The sequence below is a fragment of the Plectropomus leopardus genome, chromosome 4 (genome assembly GCF_026936395.1).
Source record: "Plectropomus leopardus strain MGB_pleo_1.0 chromosome 4, ASM2693639v1, whole genome shotgun sequence".
NCBI classification, from domain to species: Eukaryota; Metazoa; Chordata; class Actinopteri; order Perciformes; family Serranidae; genus Plectropomus; species Plectropomus leopardus.
The window spans coordinates 25377501-25401141 of NC_142179.1; the positions used below are offsets into that span (position 1 = coordinate 25377501).

General features: G+C 39.4%; 2 protein-coding genes and 1 long non-coding RNA gene across 4 annotated transcripts; 1 reads left to right on the top strand and 2 right to left on the bottom strand.

Annotated features, from left to right (window-relative positions):
• Positions 1–236: 236 nt before the first annotated feature.
• On the bottom strand, positions 237–1983 carry nkx2.7 (NK2 transcription factor related 7). Its single transcript, XM_042487486.2, has 2 exons — positions 1737–1983; positions 237–778 (listed from the first exon to the last, which is right to left on the bottom strand). Exons 1-2 carry the CDS (start codon positions 1981–1983, stop codon positions 237–239), a joined length of 789 nt encoding a protein of 262 aa, XP_042343420.2.
• A 2925-nt stretch (positions 1984–4908) lies between these two features.
• Positions 4909–18843, top strand: LOC148189787 (uncharacterized). The gene is made up of 3 exons (XR_015776467.1): positions 4909–5122; positions 5361–5385; positions 18652–18843. It is a non-coding gene; the product is annotated as an uncharacterized LOC148189787 (long non-coding RNA).
• Positions 14071–22704, bottom strand: stc1 (stanniocalcin 1). Of its 2 annotated transcripts, none has more exons than XM_042488528.2 (4): positions 22413–22704; positions 20533–20672; positions 20176–20387; positions 14071–18889 (listed from the first exon to the last, which is right to left on the bottom strand). In XM_042488528.2, the coding sequence occupies exons 1-4, from the start codon at positions 22591–22593 to the stop codon at positions 18589–18591; spliced, it is 834 nt and encodes a 277-aa protein (XP_042344462.1). In that variant the 5' UTR covers positions 22594–22704; the 3' UTR covers positions 14071–18588. The 2 variants fall into 2 exon arrangements, with proteins under 2 accessions (XP_042344462.1, XP_042344461.1); XM_042488527.2 differs by having other exon boundaries at positions 20533–20675.
• Positions 22705–23641: the final 937 nt, after the last annotated feature.

Consider the following 23641-nt stretch of genomic DNA (forward strand, 5'->3'; position numbering starts at 1 on the left):
ATTGTACATATTAAACTCAGACATTTTGTTACTGTCTAAACAATGAATGTAAGTAGTTGAAGAAAAAAAATTAAAAGGATAAAAAAGAAGTTACTCTACATTATTAATACATTCTGAGCTTTTCTTTTTAATTTGCCTCTGACTTTTTCAGTAAGAGAAAAAAGATACATTTCCATACAACATCTTAAATTTAACATTGAAGATTTGATATTATTCTGACCAGTGTCTTGTTTTAATCACCAGCCTGTTACACCCTGTAATGAAGCCTGCAAGTGTCCGTGGCTGAACTGGCTGTTTCCTGTTAAATCTACCAGCTGGTTATTACACATCTGTGCTGCTGACGGTGACACACTGTGATAATTGCAGCCGTACACGCTGCTGTTCCCAAACCCAAATACGGGATTGAAATGTCCGAGATTTGCATTATAAGGTGCTGAAGCTGCGCTGCAGAGCTTCCCGTCCCGCACCAGCACCGGCACCGCCACCCTCCTCGGTGCAGGTGTATACCCCGCCAGCTCCAGAGACTTGTCCTGCCTTTGACGCTTACATTTGTACCTCCTGTTCTGAAACCAGATTTTGACCTGTGTGGAGGTGAGTTTGAGGATGTGTGCCAGCTGCTCTCTCTCCGGGGCGGACAGGTACCTCTGCTGCCTGAAGCGCCTCTCTAGCTCGGACACCTGGGACTGAGAGAAGAGGACCCGGGGCTTCCTGCGCAGCCTGCTGCCTCTGATTTTCGAGTTTTTGTCACAGTCAGGTGAACTGTCAACACCGCTTATTTCTGCAAACGAGAAAAGAAAAAATAAACTTAATTCGCCCGCATCAGGCAACATCCATTACAGCATACATCTATGAATTTGTATTTCATTTTTCTAAAATTAAAGTTAAAATCTGTTCGTAGAGCTGGATGTCATGTGTTACTTTTTCCAAATCCAATCCGAGCATTTACGTTTTATCTCCCCCTTTTTATTTAATGTAGGCCTATTACTATTCTGCACATTTTAACCCATTTTCACATATTTCTGCGTTGACTTTAAAAAGAAAAAAAACATACTTTCATTTGTTTGAGAAAAAACAACAACGATAGTCTAAAGTAAGATTGAAAAAAAACAACAACAAAGACACACTGAATAAAACTTTATGAGTTGTATGGAGTTATATATATAATTGATATAAATAAATAATACATTTTTAATTATTTTCGATTATTTTATTTTTAAAGACGGCATTTTAAAAGTTTAACGAAATTCAAAACAAAACAAAATTTTCCCACGTCATTTTTCAAAATGTTGCTTTTTAGTTGATAAGGGACCAGGGGAAAAGCATAGAAAAAAGCTCTTATGCGCCCCATTTATTTTCAAACTGTGTGTTCCTGATTACCTTTAAAGATTGTGACGATCATAGTGACCAATTAATAATAGGTCTAATATAAAATCTTTCACTTCCTCCTCGTATCTTCATAAATTTAGCTGATACATTTTGGATGTTGGTGGCAAAAATATTGCAAATAAATGGGCTTTCTTTTGTATGTTTTCTTACTGAACATCAATACTTAATAATTTTGGTTTTTAACTTGAAAGAGTTTAAGGCAAATGAAAAAGTGACAGGTCTTAATAGGACATGTTTTTTTCCTGCTATCACGCGCACAAGGCCCCATTTCGGTCGGCCTAAACCTGACCAACCATCAGCAGAATGTGTATATCTGTTACTGACTATTTCTAGTGTGTGTATCATCTCACCCTGCTCATTCATCTCCTCTCCCGCTGCTGAGTTGTGATTACGGAGCTTCTCCCGCGTCCCAGGGAGGCATGGCTCAGTCTGGCAGTCATAAACGTCCCTGGTCCGGGACGCAGCGTGCGCGCACTGATAATGCATCGGAACAACTTGATCAGTCATCAAGAATTCATTTTCAAAGTCAGGGTGGTGCTCCTGTTTCAAAATATCCTTCACTGAAAAGGGAGTCGATGTAGTTGAAGTGGGATGCATCCCAACTCTTCAGCTTCTGTGGAGTACTTCGGTCCTTTAAACGCGCTGAGCTCGAGCTGCCGGTGATGCTGCTGGACGTGTCTCTCCACTGACTGATGAGTGAGGGCATGGGGAGATTTAAATCATTCAAGGGTCCGGCTAAAGAGCAAGGTAGAGCTAGACCTGTCACCCCTCTTCAAAACAGTGGCCAACACCCAGCCTGCGCACACAACTCCTTTTCTTCTCACCTTACATCTCTCTGTGAGAGGGTGCAGCTAAGAGGGTTAATTAACAAGTAACTCGACGGCGTGAGAAGACTATCTAATTGCAGTATGGCTGCAGTTTGGACTTTTACATTTCATTTTTTTCTGTTTCTTTTCTTTTTATAATTTTTGGTAATAACACAGTTAAATCTGACAAGATGATCTTACTTAAAATAATCTTGGAAACCGATTGAAAATAAATATAACTATTAATCTTAATTTATGTTTACTTGATATTTAACTGTTAAGTTTACTCAAAATTTAGCTGAATGTACATAGTTATGCAAAGTTGTGAACTTAAAAATGGCAGTTGAAATTACCTTGATCTTTGTATTCTAAGTGTTAGCAACTATTTTATAATTTATTTAATTAAAGCTGTCAGTTGCAACAACTTCACAAAATTAAGTAAATATTACTTAATACTGAGTAAACAATTATATTTAAAAAGTAAACATAAATAGACTAAAGATTAATAGTCATGGGCCTATATTTACTTACATTTTCGAAGGCAATTGGTTTTCAAGATTTTTAAAAGTAAAATCAGCTTGTCAGACTTTACAGTGTACAGTGACTGGATAAATGTAATAAAATGAAATAAAATACAATGTATTTAAAGATAATAAAAAAAAACCTTCCTACATTTTTTCATTGATTTCCAGACAAAATAACTGTCATTCAAAAAAAACGTAAATATGTTGAAACAAACATCATTAGAAACAAGTGAAACTGTCCCAGATTAATTAACCTGTTTAAAGTGAGCCGTCATTTATTCAACCACGCTTCTGGTCGGCCCAGTAAAGCCACTTAATCTGCACACTGGTCCTCCGGGGTTGAGTGATCTTAGGTGATGTCGAACAGCTTTACCATCAACATTGTTTTCCTGCCGCGTTATTAGTGTTCTCAGGCCACAACAAACAGTAACATTATACCTGATGTTGTGGAAGTGGAGAGGCGGCGGCGCCAGCCTGCGATGCTTGACTGAGGCCGAGACGCGCGTCCTCTCAGACAGGAACAAGGACAGACACGGCCTGTCCAGCTGGGGGACATAGGGAGATATATGAGGAGCATTTCTAGGCCTGAGCAGGAGCCTTAAATAGCGTTTGAAGGTTCTTTATATAGAACAATTGCAGTAATAGTTGATGATAAAGTAACATGAGTTATATTTAGGTTACAAAATGCAGAAAATTAATGCAGGAAGATTTGATGCATGAACTGCGTCATGATTCCTATTACTCCTATTTAGATATGCTGAAATCACCTTAAGTTCATGTGATGAATTAACACTTTAATGGATTATTAATTGATGAATTAAACCAATGTGATGAAAGAACTACTCTGCTGGTTTTAAGTCTGTTGACTCATTGCATCACTGCCACCTGTTGGGTTACCATCTTCCACAATGAACAAGTGATATAAACATTCCTGAAGAGTTAGGCTGATTACTTTAGCCAGTTTGATCTATTCTTGGGTTACATTTTGGTATTTGCAGTGTCACAGAAATTAGAAAAAAAATGTGTGGATGGTTCTGCTCTGATTAAACAGCCAAAAGTCCTCCATTCAAAATCTTACTTAAAGGACCAGTGTGAAGGATTGAGTGGCATCTAGTAGTGAGTGAGGTTGAAGATTGCACCCAACAGAATATATCTATATATCTTATATCCCCTCCACAATAAGAACATTGCAAAATCACACATTTTTAAACATGAAAATCAAAGAATTAAGTCACATGCGAGAAGTTTCAGCTGGTTGTAATCTGCAATAATCACCACAAGATGCCACTAGATTTTATTAGATCATAATTTACACAGATTTATGTTTTCTATCAATAATCTCAATCTGTCAAGTGTCTAATAAATATAGTAAAAAGTGCAATATTTCCCAATAGTAGCAATAGTAGTTGAAGTAGAAAGTAGCATAAAATAGAAATACTCAAGCAAATGCAGAGACTTTTCAGCACAGCTTTTACTTTCAGTTTATTCTTACATTATGTTTTATTTCTTCCTGTTCTAAGCCAATGTGTTGTTCACATTTTGTGAAATAAAACTAAAATGTGGTATTTTATCTGCAGTGTGGACCTTGAGCTAATGACTAAGGAGAAATTTGGACCCAATAGCCAGACTGGAACCACTACACACATACCACCCACATGCCACTAGAAGTCCTTGCTTCTGAGGTTTAAAGTAAACTCGCTGCAGATGGTCTCATATATATATATATATATATATATATATATATATATATATATATATATATATATATATATACACAGTCTAAGGATGTAAGGCCTCACAGCAGGGGCATAAGAATAGTCAGTACAAGCAAGGCAATGGCATTTAGTTTCATAATGCAAACCAACACCACCACTTTATGTAATTTAAAAATGTATCCATACTATCTTGGTCATAATCCTATCACTTAAGGAGCAGAAATAAGTTTTCTTTAAATGTGAAAACCTTTCTCTATCATAGTGTGGAAAAAAAAGTTAGCACTAACCAAACTATAATAACATTATAGGGATATTTTACATGTAGTATAAAAACCATCAACAAACTACTAAAAACGATTTAATCAAATGAATATTTACTTATATTTATTGGTATTATAAAGATGAAACGATGATTGCTGGGTAGTGTATGTACATTGTTGTCCCATCTGAAGTCCCAATTTGCTCACGTGACGAGACGTCAAGACTTCGGCCGGTGAAGCGCAAAATGTGTTAAAAATGTCAACACTGCGCACGTAGTAGGCAAGCCCAGCGAGCAGTCAGAGCATTCAAACAGAAAAGAAGAGGAGGAGAGGGCTGTAAAGCTCCCTAAATTAGTCTTCCTTCACCAACAGTCGCTCATGGACAAGCCCCTCGCGCTGCCCTCAGGTGTGTGTCAACAAACATGTAGCAGGTAAGCTAAAGTCGGCAGCAAGCTAGGTAGCAACTGTCTGAATAATCGTAACGTTTGGCTGTTGTGTTAGAAATACATTTGAAGCATGCACGCATGTGTTATGTAAGCTAAACTTACAGCTGTAGGCTGCTAATACATTAATGTGGATAGCCATGAATTATGACGGAAAACTAACTAATAGCCTAATAGATGCTAGCTGTTCCTGGCATTGGATAACTGTTATATTTACATATTTTAGGTCAGAGACAGAAGCATTCAAATAGGTGAGTACATGAGCTTTTTTCAGTGGGATTTGGGGGGTATCTGCTGGGCCGCTGTGCCCCTGTTTCAAAGCTTGTTATTGTTTTTGGAGTCAGGTCGCTGCAGAGCACCTGTGTCATTGTGTGTGTGTTTGTGTGTGTACTTTTGTGGTTAAACTGTGCCCCTGTAGCTGGCCAGTTTTCGGGACATGGTGTCGTTTGTTGATAGTATTGCAGCTCTCTTCTCTCTAACTGTAATCTCTTGCTTTTATGTCGAGGAGTGCAGTTGTCCTGAGGTTGTTGTGTTAAAAATATCTGAAAAAGTCATTTCAGCAGGCAGTGAAATGGACAGCTCCTCTGCTCTCAGGTGAGAGGTTGAGACGTTTGTGAACTTTGGCTGTCACAGCACTGTCCATGCTGCTGATCACTTTCTCTTTGACCTCTGTCCTCTGCAAGTACAATAGCCGAGGTAACACATTCTCACTGTAAAATCCAACACATGGTTGGTACTGTAGATATTGCCTAAGTGTGTGTGCATATCTAAGTGTGTGCACGTGTGCTTCATAATTAAGGGGCCTAAGGGTATGTCATAATACACTGGGGCTCTCCCTTGCTAACTTATGCAACAGCTTTGCAGTAACTATGTGTGTTTTAATCACATGTGATTATACATTTTCATCAAGACCACATGAATTATTAGTCTCTGAGTAACAGCAAGAGGAAGACGATGAGAGCAGTCGGTGGCCAGATCAGACGTTGACTATTTGTCAAAATAACTCCTTAACTGTTTTTAGAGAGTAATTGGAGAATCATGGCAGACAGTAGGAGAGCGAGTGGAAGAACATGAGCACATTAAAAACTTAGCTGATGACCAGTCTGACTGAAGCTGGCAGATATAGCTCACTGCAGTGGCTGCTGCTGCATAGGCAATGTCGAAAACAAAGAACACAACTGCTTGCCCTACAGCCAGAAAAGTGAGAAGTCCTGTTCTGGCCATGGCAAAAACAGTCCAAATTACCTCCTGGGCCCTGGTGGAAACAGTCCATATTCCTTTTGTGTCTCTGTCTGCAACTTTTGTGTTTTTCACTGCTGACTGTCTTCGCCAGGTTTCCCCTGAAAATATTCTTAATCTCAATGGGACCGACCAGGTTAAGTAAAGGCTAAATAAAATAATAAATAACAGTATGATGGAAAAAAAACAAGGAAAACACCTGCTCGTGCCTTGACAAAAACAGCACTGATGCCCTCTTGTAACATGGCAACCATAGCTCCTGTTCCTCACAATGTAAAAGCAGTCATCTAATTAAAGCAATAGGTCTGGAGAGAGACTCATCGACCAATAGCTACCCAAAAAAGCAAGACAGTTAAACAGTGACCACAAATGTGAGTAAGTGAACACCTATTGCTATTATCACAGCAACAGTTGCTTTAATCACAGAAAAACAACAGCATGTCTCCTCTCTTCAGGCCGCGTATGCTGCTGGTGTCCACATGTCCACAGGAGCATCGGATCCTGACTTGGACTCAATGCTGACCTCTGCTGCTGGTCATGTTGCTCTTGTGAGAGTTTTGTAATGGGACAAAATACCTTATCTCGAGAAGGTTTTATTGAAATGTATTTAGTTTTCCCTTAACCCAATACAGACTCTAAGGATAGAGGTTGTTCAGATTTTAATGCCCTCTGAGACAAATCTGTGATTTTAACTATATAAAATTGACTTGATCTCAGACCTCTGATGTGCTGATTGGCTGATAAAAGGTCCCATCATAATGACATGAATGTCCCATCAGAACCATGATAGTTAAACTATCTCTGGATATTTTATCACTGATCAAAAGTGCCAGTGACCCATACAAGTCCAAGAAGGAAAACCAGTCATAAAATGACACAATAGTTTTATCCAAGTCACAAACAAAACAAGAGTTTAGGTCACAAGAACCCATTTGTGACTCATTAATATCAAAGGGAAAATAGTCTGGTGATATCAGATATAATATGAAAACATCAATATTAATTTTCCCCCACATGGGAGTATAGTGGCTTTATTATAGGCGATCATTCTTGTCATGCCCTTTGACATAAATTGAATGAAATTGTCAAGAAGCATGATGCTATTAATACTCACATTTAAACTGAAATGTGTGAATAACCATTTTTGTAAAAAGCAATTTATTCTTTACTCAAAATGTGTTATTTTTAGATTCATAGATACTTATACTGAAATGGAAAAATGCAGAGTAATTTGGTTCTGGCATATGCAACATAAATGCAACATCCCAGGTTCAGGACATAGAAAAAACACGTGCATTTGTTAGATTGTTATCTGAGGTCTTCAGCATCTGTATCCACTGCTTTGGGTGCTTCCTGAACCTGCTTTCTCAGTTAGATGACCGTTGTGAGGGTCTAAGGACAGAGGGATGTCGTATGCTGTAAAGCCCTCTGAGGCAAATTGTGATTGTGTGATAATAGGTTTTATGAATAAAACTGAATTGAAGTTTTGTCTTAAATAATTGTTAATCAGAACTTTAAAACGTGGGCTATACAGTAAAGCGATGTATAGTTTCTTGACAGTGATCCTATGTAAAACAAGCAAACCTTTTACTGACAAACCAAGAAACCTGACCTTCAAAAGGGGGGGGGGGGGACTCAGAAGTCAACAGTGAATTGTTTGACACCTTAGGGATTTCAGGGTGTCCAGTTTGATGAGTAAATTACCTAATCACTATAACAGTGTTCTCTGAGGGCTCGAAGCAACGCTCCCTCTGAGTTTGTGCGACTCCTGTTGCTTAAAATCAAAGCCTTTCCGACTGATTCCACCATTTGTCCCCTCACTGTAACATAAGAAGCTCGCTAAGTACAGTTTACCACAAAATACCCCTAATTCATCATACAGCAAAATAGGAGGCTGATAGCAGCTGAAAGAGGAGATCGAGCTGTCTTAAACAGCGTGAAACTGAACCCAGCCTTCCTGTGGCCAATATGCAACTGAAGATACTTGTCAAAATGTTTTCTGACATTGACACTTTAATTCAGAAGAGAGGGAGACTTTTCAGAGTAGACTCGTGAGTTGTAAGAGTGTTTACTCTATGTGGTTTATAGACTCTGAAGCTGAAAGGTGCTAACTAAACCTACAGGTTTACTCCAACAACATCATGCCGGCACGTATCCTTGTTAAGGTGCTCAAAACATGAAAACATGAACTACATCTCTGTTGCTGATGCGGACGTCTGACCTCCTGGAAAGACAAAAAGGACACGGTCATAGAATCTATTGAGAAAGAAAGTTTAAAAAAGTTACTTATTTGTTATTTAAGATGAATTGTATATGCTTGCGTTCTATTGTCAGGGTGTTTTCTTAATATTAGCGACAGGACAGATGGCAATTTAGAAATCTTTTATTATAATGAAAACGTGGTAAATAGTTTAAAAAGCAAAACGGTATTGGAAGAGGATGGATCTGGACTGCACGTTTCTATTGAAATGTTACACTCAGGATACCATCATTGGCAAAATGTAACGGAGCATTGTTTTTTCTCCGTACTTTTACTTAGTTTAGTTTAGTTTGGGACATGTAATGTCATATTTAATTCAAGTAACAGTTTTTTTTTTAAAGAGAAGATTCACATTAATTATTTAAACTATTTCTATCTTGTAAGGCTGTGGTCATTGTTACCCAGTTTGTCTTTGCACAGCTCAGCAGATAAAAGTCGATCCAACCTCTTTATGTTTCATATCCTTCTCTTTTTTGTCAATTGCATTACTGCTTGGTGAAAGGTTAACAGTGAGTCATGGTGTTGTTGATGGTACTTGAACATTTTTTGCCTATTCTGCATGATTCTTAATTTACAAACCCTGGAAAGTGGTTTAATAGTTTAATTTAATCCACTCGGAGGGGTGTAGACCTGTGGTGACAGGTTGTAGTCATGTTTCATGTTAGAGCCAAATTTAAGTGATAAGTTACCTAAACCATTAGCGTCATGCTTTTTCAGGATTACTTTGGGCTTTAGACTTTAGGCAAAGCGTGCATTTAAAAAAAAAAACCCCAAATTATAAATAGTTTGTAGTTTCTGTCCTGTATTTAGAAAGACATTTTGTATGACCTGTTTCCAGCCACTAGATGTCTCTGCCACACTGTGTTCATTTGAGGGAACCTCAATAAAAGCATGGATTTATCCACACATGATGATCAATAAATGAGAGAATATCATTTATTTATGGTAACTCATTGTCATGCAGAGTGCTGTTGGATCTACACTTAATTGGTGTTAGAGAGAGGGGACTTGTTGGGAATTTGCAGTCTATCATATAGTATATATTGTATATATCTTAATATAATTTTGCCAATTTTCTTTTCGAGAGACTTGAACTGAAGCCAAAATCTTTTTCTAGAGAACCCAACATGTACGTTTTTCATCTAAGGCCTGTCTTGTGTAGTTTTGCTTCTCTGAGTCTCAGCATTTCCTCCATCTCTTACAGATAGGGTAATACTACAGGCACTAAGGCACATAATGAGTGACCTCTGCTCAAACTTATAACAGCATTGTGTGGAACATCACCTTATCCACATTTCTGAATCTTTTTCAGTGATCAACATTTAGTGGGAGAGCTGTTGAAATAGTCAGGTGCTGCAAGAGAAAGCAACATTTGAGAGTGTTCAAGAGCATTACAACACCAGTGAAGTGACTGAATACGATGCTAAATTGGCTCCATCAATTTGATTGGCTAAGGCAGATGTTAGGTGCACAAATAGCGTGCATATTGAAAGAAAAAAAGGATGGTGACAAAATACAGTGAACCCATTACTTGCTACAATTAATATAATGTTTAGTTTAATGTATTCTGCATATCAGGAACCAAAAACTGCATTGCATTTGATTCAGAGTCAAATCCAGAGATGCCTTGGCAGAAATGGAAAATGCTCTGTTTCATCTCTTTCCCCTGCCACTCCAGCGCTTTCTTCAGTAAAATTTGATCTAATTTTCTTTCCCGTCCTTGGGTATTTCCCCACAGAAATGAAGGGATAGTGATTGCTGGGTAAGATTGGAGTGGATCTAATCTTCCACTGCTCTCAGTCATACTCCATTTCACTGCACATCTAATTTGTCACACTGCTGATGAATATGCCACAAGTTTCATGGGAAAGAGAAGGACATAATGAATATAAAACACACTGGGAGAGGGGAGAGGCAATTGCCGTGCCGCACTAACCACAGTGCATTGTTCATTTGTCCCATTAAATTGCTGACACTATGCATACACTATGGATACATTGCACCTCCCTCAGATTTGATCAAGAGGTTAAAACAATGACAAACAAAGGTCGTTTTGTTGCTTGCCTGCAGCTTGCAGAAGCTCCAGTCATTTGTGTTTATTACAGGGTCACTCTGTTTGTCCAAGGAGAGCACACATAACCCCCCAATGCTGTGCACCCCACTGTGAAAAAATGCTTGCAAGAAATGCATGCATTTATTGCTCATATTGGAGCAGCATTGTGAGCACTGCAGGCAGATTTATCCCACATGACATGCATGTGCAAGAGGTTTATTCAGCATCATCCTGCAGCAGAAGGTACCATAACGTTGTATCTGATGGCTCCAATAAAGTACTGTTTCATTACCAGCTTTAAAACGCATTAACATCGAATAAAAAAAAAAACACAAGCAGATGGTATGAATTGCATCTGCATAATTAAATTCTAATTTCGTCATTACTCATTATTACTCTGGTTGTGATTGTCAGGGCGGTGATACACTCGGCAGCAGTCCAAGCAACAGGCAACAAAGTGAATAGACAGGGTCAAAAATCTAAAAATCTGTTCAAATGTTTCCTGGCAACAAGATGTTTCTGTGTGTCGAAGGCAGCTTTTTAAAAGTTGCCCACTACATAACTGCAGCTGAGCAAAAACGCTCAGTGAGAGACGGATTGTAACTGACCGTATGGAAAAAAAAATTCAGAAGCGTTGCGCTCCGTCCATCGTGCTTGTGCTAAATTCATTGATGAGTTGAGAGTGAATGTCTCTTTAAAGAAGGAGATGATAGAATCTGTGTGCAGAGCTGCTGCATCACCTATCCATGAGACTGGAGAGCGGCTGATGAGAAAGCCCTTCAGGACTCTTCTCTAAATAGGCATGAAATTATATCTCCCTCTGACTGAGATTAGCGTCCATGGAGCGTCTTGTGTTCTGCCCCCTCTTTTCCTCAGGCTCTTCAACCAAACAGAGCGCTTTGCAGTTTCAGCTCGTTTGTGTTCAAGTTTAAGAAAGTTCATTTGCATCAGGAGGTGCTCTCTATGTCCTTCATCTTCCTTCATGGGTCCTGCAGGATTATATCGTCATATGTTCTGAAGAGATGTGGTAAACCACAGCACTGTTGTGTGCTTATGATTTGTGTTAAATATCTTTCACTGGAAAGAATTTGATTTACTGTTAGTTTCAGGGTACACAATACACGGCATAAAACTTACTGATAAATAGCTAAGATGTGGTCATTTATTAATGTTGTTACCAAAGAAAGCTCAAAGAAACCAAATATCTTTAAAAAAAAACCTTCACTATAGATCTGCATCCACATGTGGCTTAGTCTCTCTCAAGTGAAGGTACAGACTGAAGAGGGCAACAAAGAGGCCACTGTAATGTCACCAAAGTAGATAATCGTCAACCTTCAGGCCAAAGGAAGTCCTGTTACTGTAAGGTATGTTCTGTAACTCCAGGATGAATACAATGGGGACCAAATGAGAGCAAAACCGAAATGTTATGTGATTATGTGTAAGGTGGAAGGGGTCACTCAAAATTAAGAACCCACAGTGAATGATCACACTCTGCACATACCCTCATCTCTATGGAGTGTTACAGCCAACTCATTATTTTTAGATTACTGTTTTGACTCTTACTGCTCTCATAGCATAAGCATAGCAGCAAAAAAAAGCCCTAAAATCCCACTGCACATTACCTGACCAGCACCAAACAGCAGACAGTCAATGTGAGGGACTAATGTGAACATAGTTGAAGATTTAGCGGCTTAAAAGAATACTTCATCCCCCAAATGATCATTTGTATATCAATTATTCACCCCGTTACCTTGATTTAGCTGGTTAGCCCGTTGTTTTCAAAGTGGAGGCTGGAATTAAAAAAACACTTACAATTCAGCTCATTTTCCAACACCACTGACTGATAGCCCACTCCAATAATCTAAGTCAAAAACCGCGGCCAAAATATGTGCATCCGGATATGTGCATCCCTATTAAGTGTCCTCTGGAAACACTGTTGGGGTCGTGATGTATTGTAGCTCATTTTCTTAATGTGTTGTTTTGTAGTATTTGCGGCATGTTCTCCAAATGCAGTGCATGTGTCTTCAAATTACTGAAGATGTTTTCTCAGTTTGGTTGTGTTTTGTCTATTTAGAAGGGTTGTCTCAAGTTGCAGCACATTTGACCCTGGCGGCTGCTGTATGCTTGGGATGTTGACAACCCAAGGACTGAGCTTGTTTCCATTTTTCATGTTGCTGAGGAAATTAGAAATGCTAACAGACCTAGATATAATCATGGTGTTATTGGCAACACATTTATTGTAGATTTTGTGTCCATGTCTTGGTCACACAACATTTGACTCTTTCACGAATCATTGGGAGGTCATGGCAGTTTGGTACTTTATAGTCTCTACTTTATACTGGGACTGTCTTTATATGTTTTTTCTGGTTTGAGGAGACCCATGAACATGTTACCAAACACTTTTTGCTTCACGCAGTGAACCATACAGTCAGAACATAGCTGCATCTTTAAGCTTATTTAAGCAATCCAGGGAGAGAAAACCACACTGTTTTCCCCATGTTTCATCCATTAAACAATGCATTTGGTGGTTTGATAAATGAACCAAGAGGCATTTTTCTGAATGTTTTAGGGCAACTGAGACCCAAAGGACTAATTTAAATCGTTAGATGTTAATGCACAACATGATCAATTTTAGAAGCCCAGAGCGTTATTAAAATGAAGCCAAGGGGAGCCTCTTGCATTGTCTGTTGACACAGAGAGGGTTGGCTGTTTGAAGGGGTCAGCGATTAGGTTTAGGCAACAAATCCACTTGGTATATTTAGAAAGAAATTGCCATTGTCACTAATAAAATACTCAGGTTAGAGGCACGCAGGCAAACACAGTGGTAAAAAGGGGTCGACATTTAAATTTAGGGAACAAAACTACTTGGTTGTGGTTTGGAAAAGATCATGGATGTTGCTACAAAATGCCTGGCTTTGAGTGACACAAAAGTGGCAGTATAAAGGGGTTGACTATTAGATTTAGCCATCAAAAATACTTGGCTACGGTTAAGAAAAGATCAAGGATGACGCCACAAAACACCTGGCTTTGAGTGGCACAAATGCCACAACCGATGTTGTTGTTTGTTTGTTTCTCAAACATAGTCAAAAGTTCGATGTTTGTTGGACCCGATCCACCTCTCATCCCACCCAAGCTGACTGACTTTCACGCTCTATTAACTACATATGTTGCTCTGAGCGTTGCATACTGATGCAGATGAGTCTAGATTGGATTTGGTGGACAGCCTGGTGCTTCTCAATCAGATGCTAAACGTTGCCTCCCGTGATATATAGTGACGCTGGGGACCCTGCCCAGAAGTGAGACCAGGCTGTGATGCAAATCTGCAAGCCATGATAGATCCAAAAGAGTGAAACAAGAGCAAAGCAACATATTTGATACCATATGCCAGATATGATAAATATTTTATTTCTGTTCAGCAAAAGACACACAATTGATGCATTTGTATCTTTCATGACTTTTCAGTACAGAGGAAAAACCCAGACATATACACAGTATGGGTATATATGTATATGGGTATATTTTAAAGTGCAAGTGATTCACAAGGGTCAATCATGCGTTACATAGCATCTGTATCAGGAACTTCAGTAACCTCCTTATATCTGCGATAACTTTTTGAATCTGATAGTAAAATAACTGTCACTTATATATGAATACAAAATAAACTTTACTAGTCACTGAAGCTTTTTGATTTAGTTTAAGCACAACATTTATCTATTTCAAGTCTTGAGAGGAAAGAGTACCATGAAGTGCCAGAAGTGAGGGAGTCTTTAGTTTCTAGTGTCGACAGGAGAAACAGTTTCACAAAACTCACCATGGGTCAATTTAATAATGCTCCAGTACCACCTTAAGCACCCTACGCTTGTATTAAAACCTAAAACAGAAAGTAGCTGAAAGCCTTACATACTTTCTCACTTTTGTTTATCCAAACAGCCTTCATGGGTCACCTAACTTGGGCATGTCCTCGCCGAAACAGACATTCAGTATACAGGTACATTCTCTGAAATTACCATTACATTTGACTTGGTGAGGAAACAGTCAATTTGCCCTTGCCAAATATATTTGACACAAGGAATGTTCATAGAAAATAAATATGAAGACACGGATAGACAATAAAATGTGTAAATGCGGACTGATGCTGAGCTTGCTGTGTGTTGACAGACCAGAGCGGCCACAGTAGAGGGGCATCTGGACAGCATCATACAGGGAAGTAACAGTTTAGCAGCAGCTGTTGGGTTTTGGATTTACCCATGGACAACAAAGATACAGACATATGTATCAATAGTACATGAAGAAGCCCTGACCCTTCAGGATGCAAAATATTCAGACTGATTTCCATTCACTGGGTAAATAAAACATGTCTCAGTTGCACATGTGCTGAATGTTTCAATGCCCTTTATAGTGGTTAAGATGCAAAGTGCATATTTAACATAAAATAGTAAGCTAGGATACACTACAGTGTGACTATAGCTCTTAACATCCCATGTGATTCCTTCAGAACTCCTGTCCTTTCGCACCAAATGACACAAAAGAAATGCTCAAAAGAAACACCAGTTTACAAAAAACACAGAAACAGAAAGCAATATAGAGGAGTGATGCCTCCACACTGTGAGTGCAGTATGAGAGCATGCACGCTGCCGCTTTATTCACACAGCATCAGCTGGCACTGAATGAAATAAAGGTCAATTTCTGTGTTGCTGTGAATCCTTTGTATGTGAGATTATTGCATAGTTTGGAATTCTTAACATAGCTAATAAATTGACACTGACATCTCTTTTTCTGGTCTGTGCTTCAGTCTTATCAATCCAGGACAATATACTGTATATATTTGCTTTTTTTTCAAACAGGACTGAGTTCAGTTCCTAGCATGAAGTCAAAACTATATTTTCTAATTTTGTTATAAAACTGTTTTCAAGATGACCAATCAGACTGCTCAACAGTGAACTGAACCCAGCCCTGGTTAATCTCTATGTTGCATTTTCAGTGTGCACAAACATTTTCAATTTATTGTCAAACAGAAACTAACTTAACTTAACTTGACATTATTGGCACCAATCCACCATCTATCAATCAGGCATAGATAAAACAAACACCAGCATGAAGGGACTTTTGCTCTGTACCAATATACTGATTGTAAATGATTGTCTTGATCTCTGAAGGCTTTAAAACATGCAGTCTGATTTGCAAAAATGTTCAGATTTCATATTTTGTTTTGAGAGAGGGAATTGCTTCAGGACTTTTTTTTTATACATTAAAGTAGAGTGACACGGTCCCTTATAGGGACAATTCATCCTAATATCAAAACTGCATGTTTTTCCTCTTACCTGTGGTTCTGTGTGTCAGTCCAGAGTGTTTTGGTGTAAGTTGCTAAGTGTTGGAGATATTGGCCGTAGTGATGACTAACTCTTCTCCAATATAATAGAACTAGATTGCACTCAGCTGGTGGTGCTAAATGCAACCCCCGACCGAATTACTAAAGACAATCCACATAACTTGTGTGCAGTTTCATGTAGGAACAATTTTTTTCTGTTAAACTACATCTGACAGCCACATCACTGTGTATCACCAGCACCACAGAGCTAACTAACGTTACAGCTCAGCTGAGAAGGATGACATTAATGTTTACATCTCCCACTGTCTGAATATGAGGCTCTCGTCCATGAGTAGATGCAAAAAACAACAAGAGATTAGAAGTGTGAGGTGGTGTAGTTATCTTCAGACACTCTGCCTGTATTTTCGTCTTATTTTGCTATTTTCAGGGTGTTCCTGTATGGCCCACAGGTGAGGTCGATACTTAATAAAAAGCTAGCAACCAGGTAGTAGCAGCAAGAGTCCAAGAGAGGAAGCTACAAAGATTATGGCCACAGTGCCAAAAAAACACGAGTGAACAAAACCTGTTCAAAGAAACAAAAATACGTGTAAATCTGGAGTTTTCCTTTACTTCCACCTTCACTGCTGAGCACTGAGGAGGAGGATGGGGAGGACGAGCGACATGTAGTTGGCCTGTTTCCTGATCCTGTGTGGTTCTCAGCAGTTAGATTAGTTAGCTTGCCTAACTATTGTCTTTTAATTTACAGCAAATATAACGTTCCTGCAATGTAGCCAGCAGTGTAGAAAGGGCCAAGTTTGAACTTTGTGTTTGCAAACAGTAACCGACAATTCCTGCATAGCATACGTTTAAGGAAAATTACCCAAAAAAATAAAAAATGTAACCCATGTCAAGAGAAGCACTGCAAACTAGCGCAGAGCCATGAAAACACTTGATGCTGGTGTTTGATTTACTGTGATTATACCTGATCACTCTTCAATAATGTGCACAAACCCCCCAGCACTGAACAAGCACGTCTAGATCTAGCAGCTGCAATGACAACCTTTTTTTTCTTTCAACCAGAAAGTGTGTCAAAGTGAAGCTATTGTTTAGTTGTGGTCCCTTGTAACACCCCTAAAATAAATCACCTGACTTGAATGACCGACCTTGTTCCCCTATGGCCAGCACAGAGTCATGACATGGGTCCCATTCAGTCACCAGAGTGTCAGCTCTTTTTTTTTTTTTCTTTTTTTTGTTTTTTTTTTGTGTGTGTTTTTTGGCATAGAGCTCATGTTCAAATAGGAGCCATGACTGAACTGCTTTTTTTAAAATCTGTAAACGAATTAAAACTACAATAATGCATTAAAATAAAAAAAAAAATCAACAACATTAAATAATATAGTAGGAAAATAAATATCATTCCAACAAGGCTTTTTTTTAAATAGTCACTCTCAATCTTGACACTGGAAGCCAGCGTGTATGTCACGTTATTCACCTCAGAGAATGATGATCATCAGTCCAAAAAGATGGCTGCTCTCAGTCTCATCGGTGAACGTGCTAATCAGCTACTGCACATACACTGCTGCTTCACACTCGGTTAAGAACATGGATACAGATTCCACTAAACATGGTCCCACATACTGTATACCGTAGAGCTCAACAGTCATATGCATTACAAGTGTCTGGATACAAGATATGCACAATGGACTTTTTCTGAGACTTGGCCACGACCTGAACAATCCTTATGTGCAGGATGATGATTTGAAACACATGACCATGGCTACATCTGCCATCAGAAAGAAAAAAACAATTATAAGTGCTATAGCTATACACTATTTTGGTATTTCATGAATAGCATTCAGGGCAGTTTGAAGTTTTTTGGTCAGTTTAAGGTAACCTCTCAAAGGTTGTTATGAAACCTCTACAGACCTCACTCCATATGAGTGCTCTCTTTTAGAGGGCTAGCTATGGCTGTCTCAGATAACTTCGTATACAGTACATTTAACTGTTGTGTTAATCAGAAAATAGATATGAAATTTAACATCTCATGCTCACAATTTGACTGGTCCCACCTCTGAAATATTAGACACGTCTACCAATAATTTCCCATTCCTATCAATGAACTAATAATCCAACTACTGATTTCTATTCATGAACGAATATCGAGATTATGAGATTTGTCTTTTAAAGTATGAACTTGTGCTCTAGAGGTGCGAACCACTATGGCTGTTTTTTTTTGTTTTGTTTTTTTTAAACTTTTTTTTTTGCTTGGCATCTTCTTAAGGATTCATCTCTGTTGGAGGAGGTGACGAGGAGTGAACAGGACCATGTCGCACAGATGCAACAGCCACATGTTCAACACTAACTGTGAGCGGACTCGATGGAAAGGGGGTTTCTCTCAAGCCTAAAGTGTAGGATATACAATAGAACAACAATCAAACTCTGATATCAACTCTATGGGCGTTCCGGCATTCCCTAGAGGTGCATATTTCTGTAACTTCCAGTCTAGCGGAGGAGTGGATTTCTATCACCCCTAGGGAATAGAGGAGCTTTCATGATGTTTTGAGGAGTGTGGAGTTTCTGAATCTGAGTGGAAGTTAGGAGCTGTCACTGGCCGAGCGTTTTTTGCCAAAATGACTGGCAGAGTCTCTGTTTCGCAGATTAGGCTGGATCTTGTACATATGGGGACCCATGGACCAGCGCCAACTCCCACGGCCCTCCACTCCAGTTGGGATGGCGGCAGCTGCAGCCACAGCAGTGGATGGGCAGGGCTTGTTCTGCAGCAGCTGAATAAGCATGGTCATCTCTGGGCCTAGCCGCGACACCATGCTGGTCCTAACGCGGTCCACTGTGTCCTCATCACAGTCCATGAGGCTCTGTAGCAGCTTACCGTAAAACCTAGGACAACAAAACAAAGCATCGCAGGATGTGAAGAGCTGAAATGAAAGAAAGACAAAATGGACAAAAATGTGCAACTATATATTCCTGTTCTACAGCTCAAATCTTTACATGTATTTCCATAGCTGTAGAATTTTCGGGGGTAGCAGGGGATGCCCCCCCCCCCCGTCAATATCTTGAACATGTGCATTTACCCCCCCTATTTAAAGCTTGAAAGTGGTAGGGGACTTATTTCTGGACAAGGTTAAAGACATTTGCACCATATAATGATGTAGAAAAGGCACAAATTGGTGCATACATTCCCCAAAATGCAGAATGCATTAGTGTTTGATGCTTAAAATTTTCTGAAAGAGGACCCCTAGACCCCCTCCATTTCATATGTGCCCCCACAATGTTAAAATAAAACCTGCGCCCTTGCCTATTTCAGTGTGTTTGCACATGTGCTCTAGAGTCTGATGCCATCCATGTGGGAGTGGCACTGTCAAGCCTTGTGCCTTTTTTTTTACCTTGTGCTTAGCCCTTTTGTATTCACCCTCAAACCTTGATCCTGTATGTATAACATCCACAACAGGAACTAAAAATATGAAGACTTGTTATTCCTTTTTTATTTTCCTTCATTGTATGAAAGAATTTATGAAGCAGATGGTAAACAAAACATGGAAATCTATACAAATTTAGGCATCTGTTGTGCTGCATAAATCAGGGCGCAAATTTAGTATTTGCAACATGCCAGCCATGTACAATGGTGATGTTTTAGGTGATTCAGGAATATGTCTCATTCACTTGTAATTGGCAGCTTTTGCTGATTGCTGGTGAAATAAACCATTGTTTTTAAAGGTCCAGTGTGTAAGATTTAGTGGAATTAGTGGTATCTAGCGTTAAAGATTGCAGCTTGCAACCATCTTAAAGTTCTCCCAGTTAAAATTTTAAGCCTAACCCTTAAAGACATTTTTACTGAGAGATGATTTATCTGCAGAGGTCTCCTCCTCTCAAAAACAAACGTACCAGGTGATTTAAACCAGTAAAAACACTGAATAAAGCTAACTAATGTAAAATAAATCTGTGTTTTTCGTATACTCTTTTTGCTGAGGGGCTGCCGACTACAAAAATGCAAATGGCCCTATCTAAAGCCAGTGTTTGGTTTGTCCATTCTGGGCTACTGTAGATTAGAAAGATGGCGGTGCAACATGGCAGACTCTCTGGGTAAAGACCTGCTCCATGTGAGGATTTAAACGGCTCCTTTCAAGCTATTGAAAACACAAAAATGCAGTAGAGGAAGAGCTCACCTATTGGGGAAGTGACTTGGTAGCTGTGCCACTTCGCCAATAGCATCTGGATTCGATCGGGCCACAGTGCAGATGTCCAGCTTGCTGTAACACTCCTCTTGGACTTCAGATATCATTCTTTGGAAGGTGGAGCAGCGGCGGATGGTGGGGAATGCCTTCGCGGTGATGCCATTGGCAATGCACTTAAGGCTCTCCTTCACAAATGCTTTACCCTGTAAAAACACAGCAGTGCTTCACACATTCTTGCCCTAACAGTTACGCCCATGTAATCCTACACAAGTCCATGTGCACAGTAGAAACAGAGAGAATGGCATACTGTGTGTGTAGTCTCTGTGAAATTAATTAAAGTGTGTATACCTGAGTGTCAAATTTAGCAGCACTGTAAAGGAAGGACTTGCAGATGTCATGCATGCCATCTGTGTCACAAGTTGAGTTTTCCAGGCAGGCGAAGGCTCCACAGCCAACTTGGAGGGCACTGTTGAGACAGCGTGCCACATCTGCTGTGGGCACAGAGAATGAACCATCAGCAGGGGAGCCAACAGTGGGTTCACTGGGAATCACTGCACACTCACTGAGCTCATTACACAAGGGTTGCCAGGGTTTCGGCACAAAAATGCAGTGAACAAAAGAGAATGTTCATACTTTGGTGATTCACAAAAGACATACAGTCACTCGGGGCAAATAGTGACTTGACTGGAGATTGGACACCTTACAACTCGGAGAGTCTCAGACACTATTTGGCACTATAGCACTTTTCTCTTGGCAGGGACCTATATTCCACTGTTTGGTTCTTTTCAGCAGAGCTTGGATGAACAGCACCAGAAATACCAAGGAGTTTACTGAAAATTTTTGGCGTGCCTGTAGACACACACAAACATACACTTGTACCACTGGCACACACACACACACACACACACACACACACACACACATACATTGCCACCATGCTTTGTCTTCAATTTTTTACACAAATGTCTAGCTGAATTTGAGGACTCTTCCTCCAAGCAAATATCACAGTCCAGTTATATACCCGTTAATGATCCCATGAACCTCTACATAATGAAATACATGCTGCCATGTTCATATCAGGAGTGTCACATGACTGGAATAAATATTAGGCTGATAAGCCCACAACTGACTCTGATCCCCATCTTCATAAACCCTATGAAACAGCTACTCTGCAACATCCCTCAGTCCATTTTCTAAAAAAAAAAAAAAAAGAAAACTGATCTTGACCATGTGGAACACAGCTCTAAGTCCATGCAACTGACTTGAAATTTTACACCAAGAATGAGCTATAAAACATAATCTGTAAATCAGTGTATCCAGATAGTTGGCTTCCCTTATTCTCCATCCAAGAATCCACTGAGATGGCAGGCAGCCGGACTCAAATCCTTTGTAATAACCATTAAGAAATGTCACCGCGGAGCCTAAGCCTACTTGGCAGACTTGGAATCTGGGGCCCCATGTTGACCTGCACAGTCAGATAAAGTCTGCCTGCCATCAGGGACCAGAGATTGCTCGCAAATACAGAGAGTGAGCTGCAAATCTTATGATGATGAAGCAATTCCTGCAGAAGGGGAATCAGCATCCCTGTCTCCCACTGTCTTTTATCGCTGCGCTGTACCTTTGTGTTAAAAAGGAAAAGTCAACATTTGAATGAAGCCATGCATATTCATGCTTTGCAGTGTCATTTCTGGATGGTTATTGCAAGGGATTATGACTCAGGCTTTTCTTTTTTTTGATGGATAACAAATGTGAACTCATAGGGTTGCATTTATATGTCCAAAAGACTAAGCCCCAGTGACAAACTGTGTGATAAAATACAATCTTTTGCTACACAGGAAGGCTGCACAGTAGGCTTTATGCACTAAAACCCTCCTCAAGTCCACTATAATGCTGAATGCAGCAGCCAAAACGACCATGAGAATACCAGCATGACACAGCCTGCACTCTCAGGTGTCAGCACCAAGCTCCATGCTCATCTGTTGCCGGCAGGACACCGGCAAAAACCACAGCGTTAATCCCGCAGCCTTTTCCATGAATCAAGGCGCTCGTTAACACACAAAAGGCTGCGTAGGCCAAAAATAATTATGAGGAAAAAAACATCTCCACATACAAAACGAGCAAAGGTAAAGCCTGTATATTGTGGAAATGGGGTGTTAAAAAAGAAAAGAAAAAAGAAAAAGCAAGCAGTGCACTCTGAGATATGCAGATGGAGGCAGCGTGTTACTTACAAGGGCTATTGGCAGAAAAGCGTGTTCTCCTGGGCGAATAAGACTCGTTTTGATCCAGTTCATATGCAGATGCGTTCAGCACCATCAGGAGAAAAAGTCCGGTCCTCAAAGGCATCGTCCTCTCAACACAGATAATACAACTAAATGTAAAGAGACGCCTCCTGCTCTGTGTGTAATTCATAAGAATGACGCTCCAAAAGCTTCTGCAGCGCCGAAAACACAAGAAACGTAGGCTATCACAAGTAAGCTGCCGGCAATGTCTTTACACTGGACTCCTCACTATCCTTTTGACTTGCATGACAGATAGCACCGATGTCAAGTCTGCATGGGTTTATATGGGAGCGCTGAACATTACGAGTTCTGCGTGTGGACCAATCAGAAGGCAGGATTCAAGACCGTGGTCCTGCTCTTTCCACTACTAATTGATAAAATCATTTAACAGCGGCCAACACTGTGCATCCTTCAGCTCAACATGGGGAATCTGGCCATTATATCTTATAATGGCCCCAAGAAACAAAATATAAATGTATCTCTTTTATTTCTGGAATATACAGACTTTTTAAAACCACAGCTGCAATTACTGTATCTCACAGACTAGTGGCTATCGTGTATATATATCATTATTCCCCTTCACCTGTCACTTTAGCTTTAGTTATATATAACTGTAACTTAAGCTAAAGTGACAGATGGAAGGGTGGAATTATATAATAGCCACTAGTCTATGAGATACAGTAGTTGCAGATGTGATTTTTTTTAGTTTTTTTTTTTTTAGGGCTGATACTGATTATTAGTAGTTAATTAGACCAATAACCAATATTTAGAACCAATATGCATTTATAATAAAATTGAAAATCTTTCTCTCAATATTAAGAATTTGCAATATAACATATTATGTAACATATATATATTGGAATATGTAAATTCCCAGCAGTATTTTTTTTATAAAGTCAAGTGAAAATTTAAAAAAGAAATAATAAATTAATAAATTGATTTTATGAAGTAAAAGTTCCTCCCATGTGGACACTTTTCACTTTTTAATTAATTATTTTTGCCAATGCCAATACAGATAATCAGCAAAATGGCTGGAAAGTTGTTTTTTAAGGTACTGTTAATACTGTGCCAGAGCGCATAAAAGGAGTATCAAAATTGAGCTTGTCCATTTTAAAACAAAACAAAACAAAAAAAAAACGGATCCCCCTACTGAGGTCCGAGCTAAGTCCCCAATGTCC

What these genes read in the sequence shown, in the direction of transcription:
- stc1 (XM_042488527.2), bottom strand. Translation starts at nt 22,593, where the DNA reads ATGAATTACACACAGAGCAGGAGGCGTCTCTTTACATTTAGTTGTATT. An exon ending in CTTTTCTGCCAATAGCCCTT is followed by an intron (nt 20,676 to 22,412) that starts GTAAGTAACACG and finishes CTGTGCCCACAG; the next exon opens with CAGATGTGGCACGCTGTCTC. An exon ending in CCAAGTCACTTCCCCAATAG is followed by an intron (nt 18,890 to 20,175) that starts GTGAGCTCTTCC and finishes TTGTTGTCCTAG; the next exon opens with GTTTTACGGTAAGCTGCTAC.
- nkx2.7 (XM_042487486.2), bottom strand. Translation starts at nt 1,983, where the DNA reads ATGCATCCCACTTCAACTACATCGACTCCCTTTTCAGTGAAGGATATT. An exon ending in AGAGGAGATGAATGAGCAGG is followed by an intron (nt 779 to 1,736) that starts GTGAGATGATAC and finishes TCTCGTTTGCAG; the next exon opens with AAATAAGCGGTGTTGACAGT.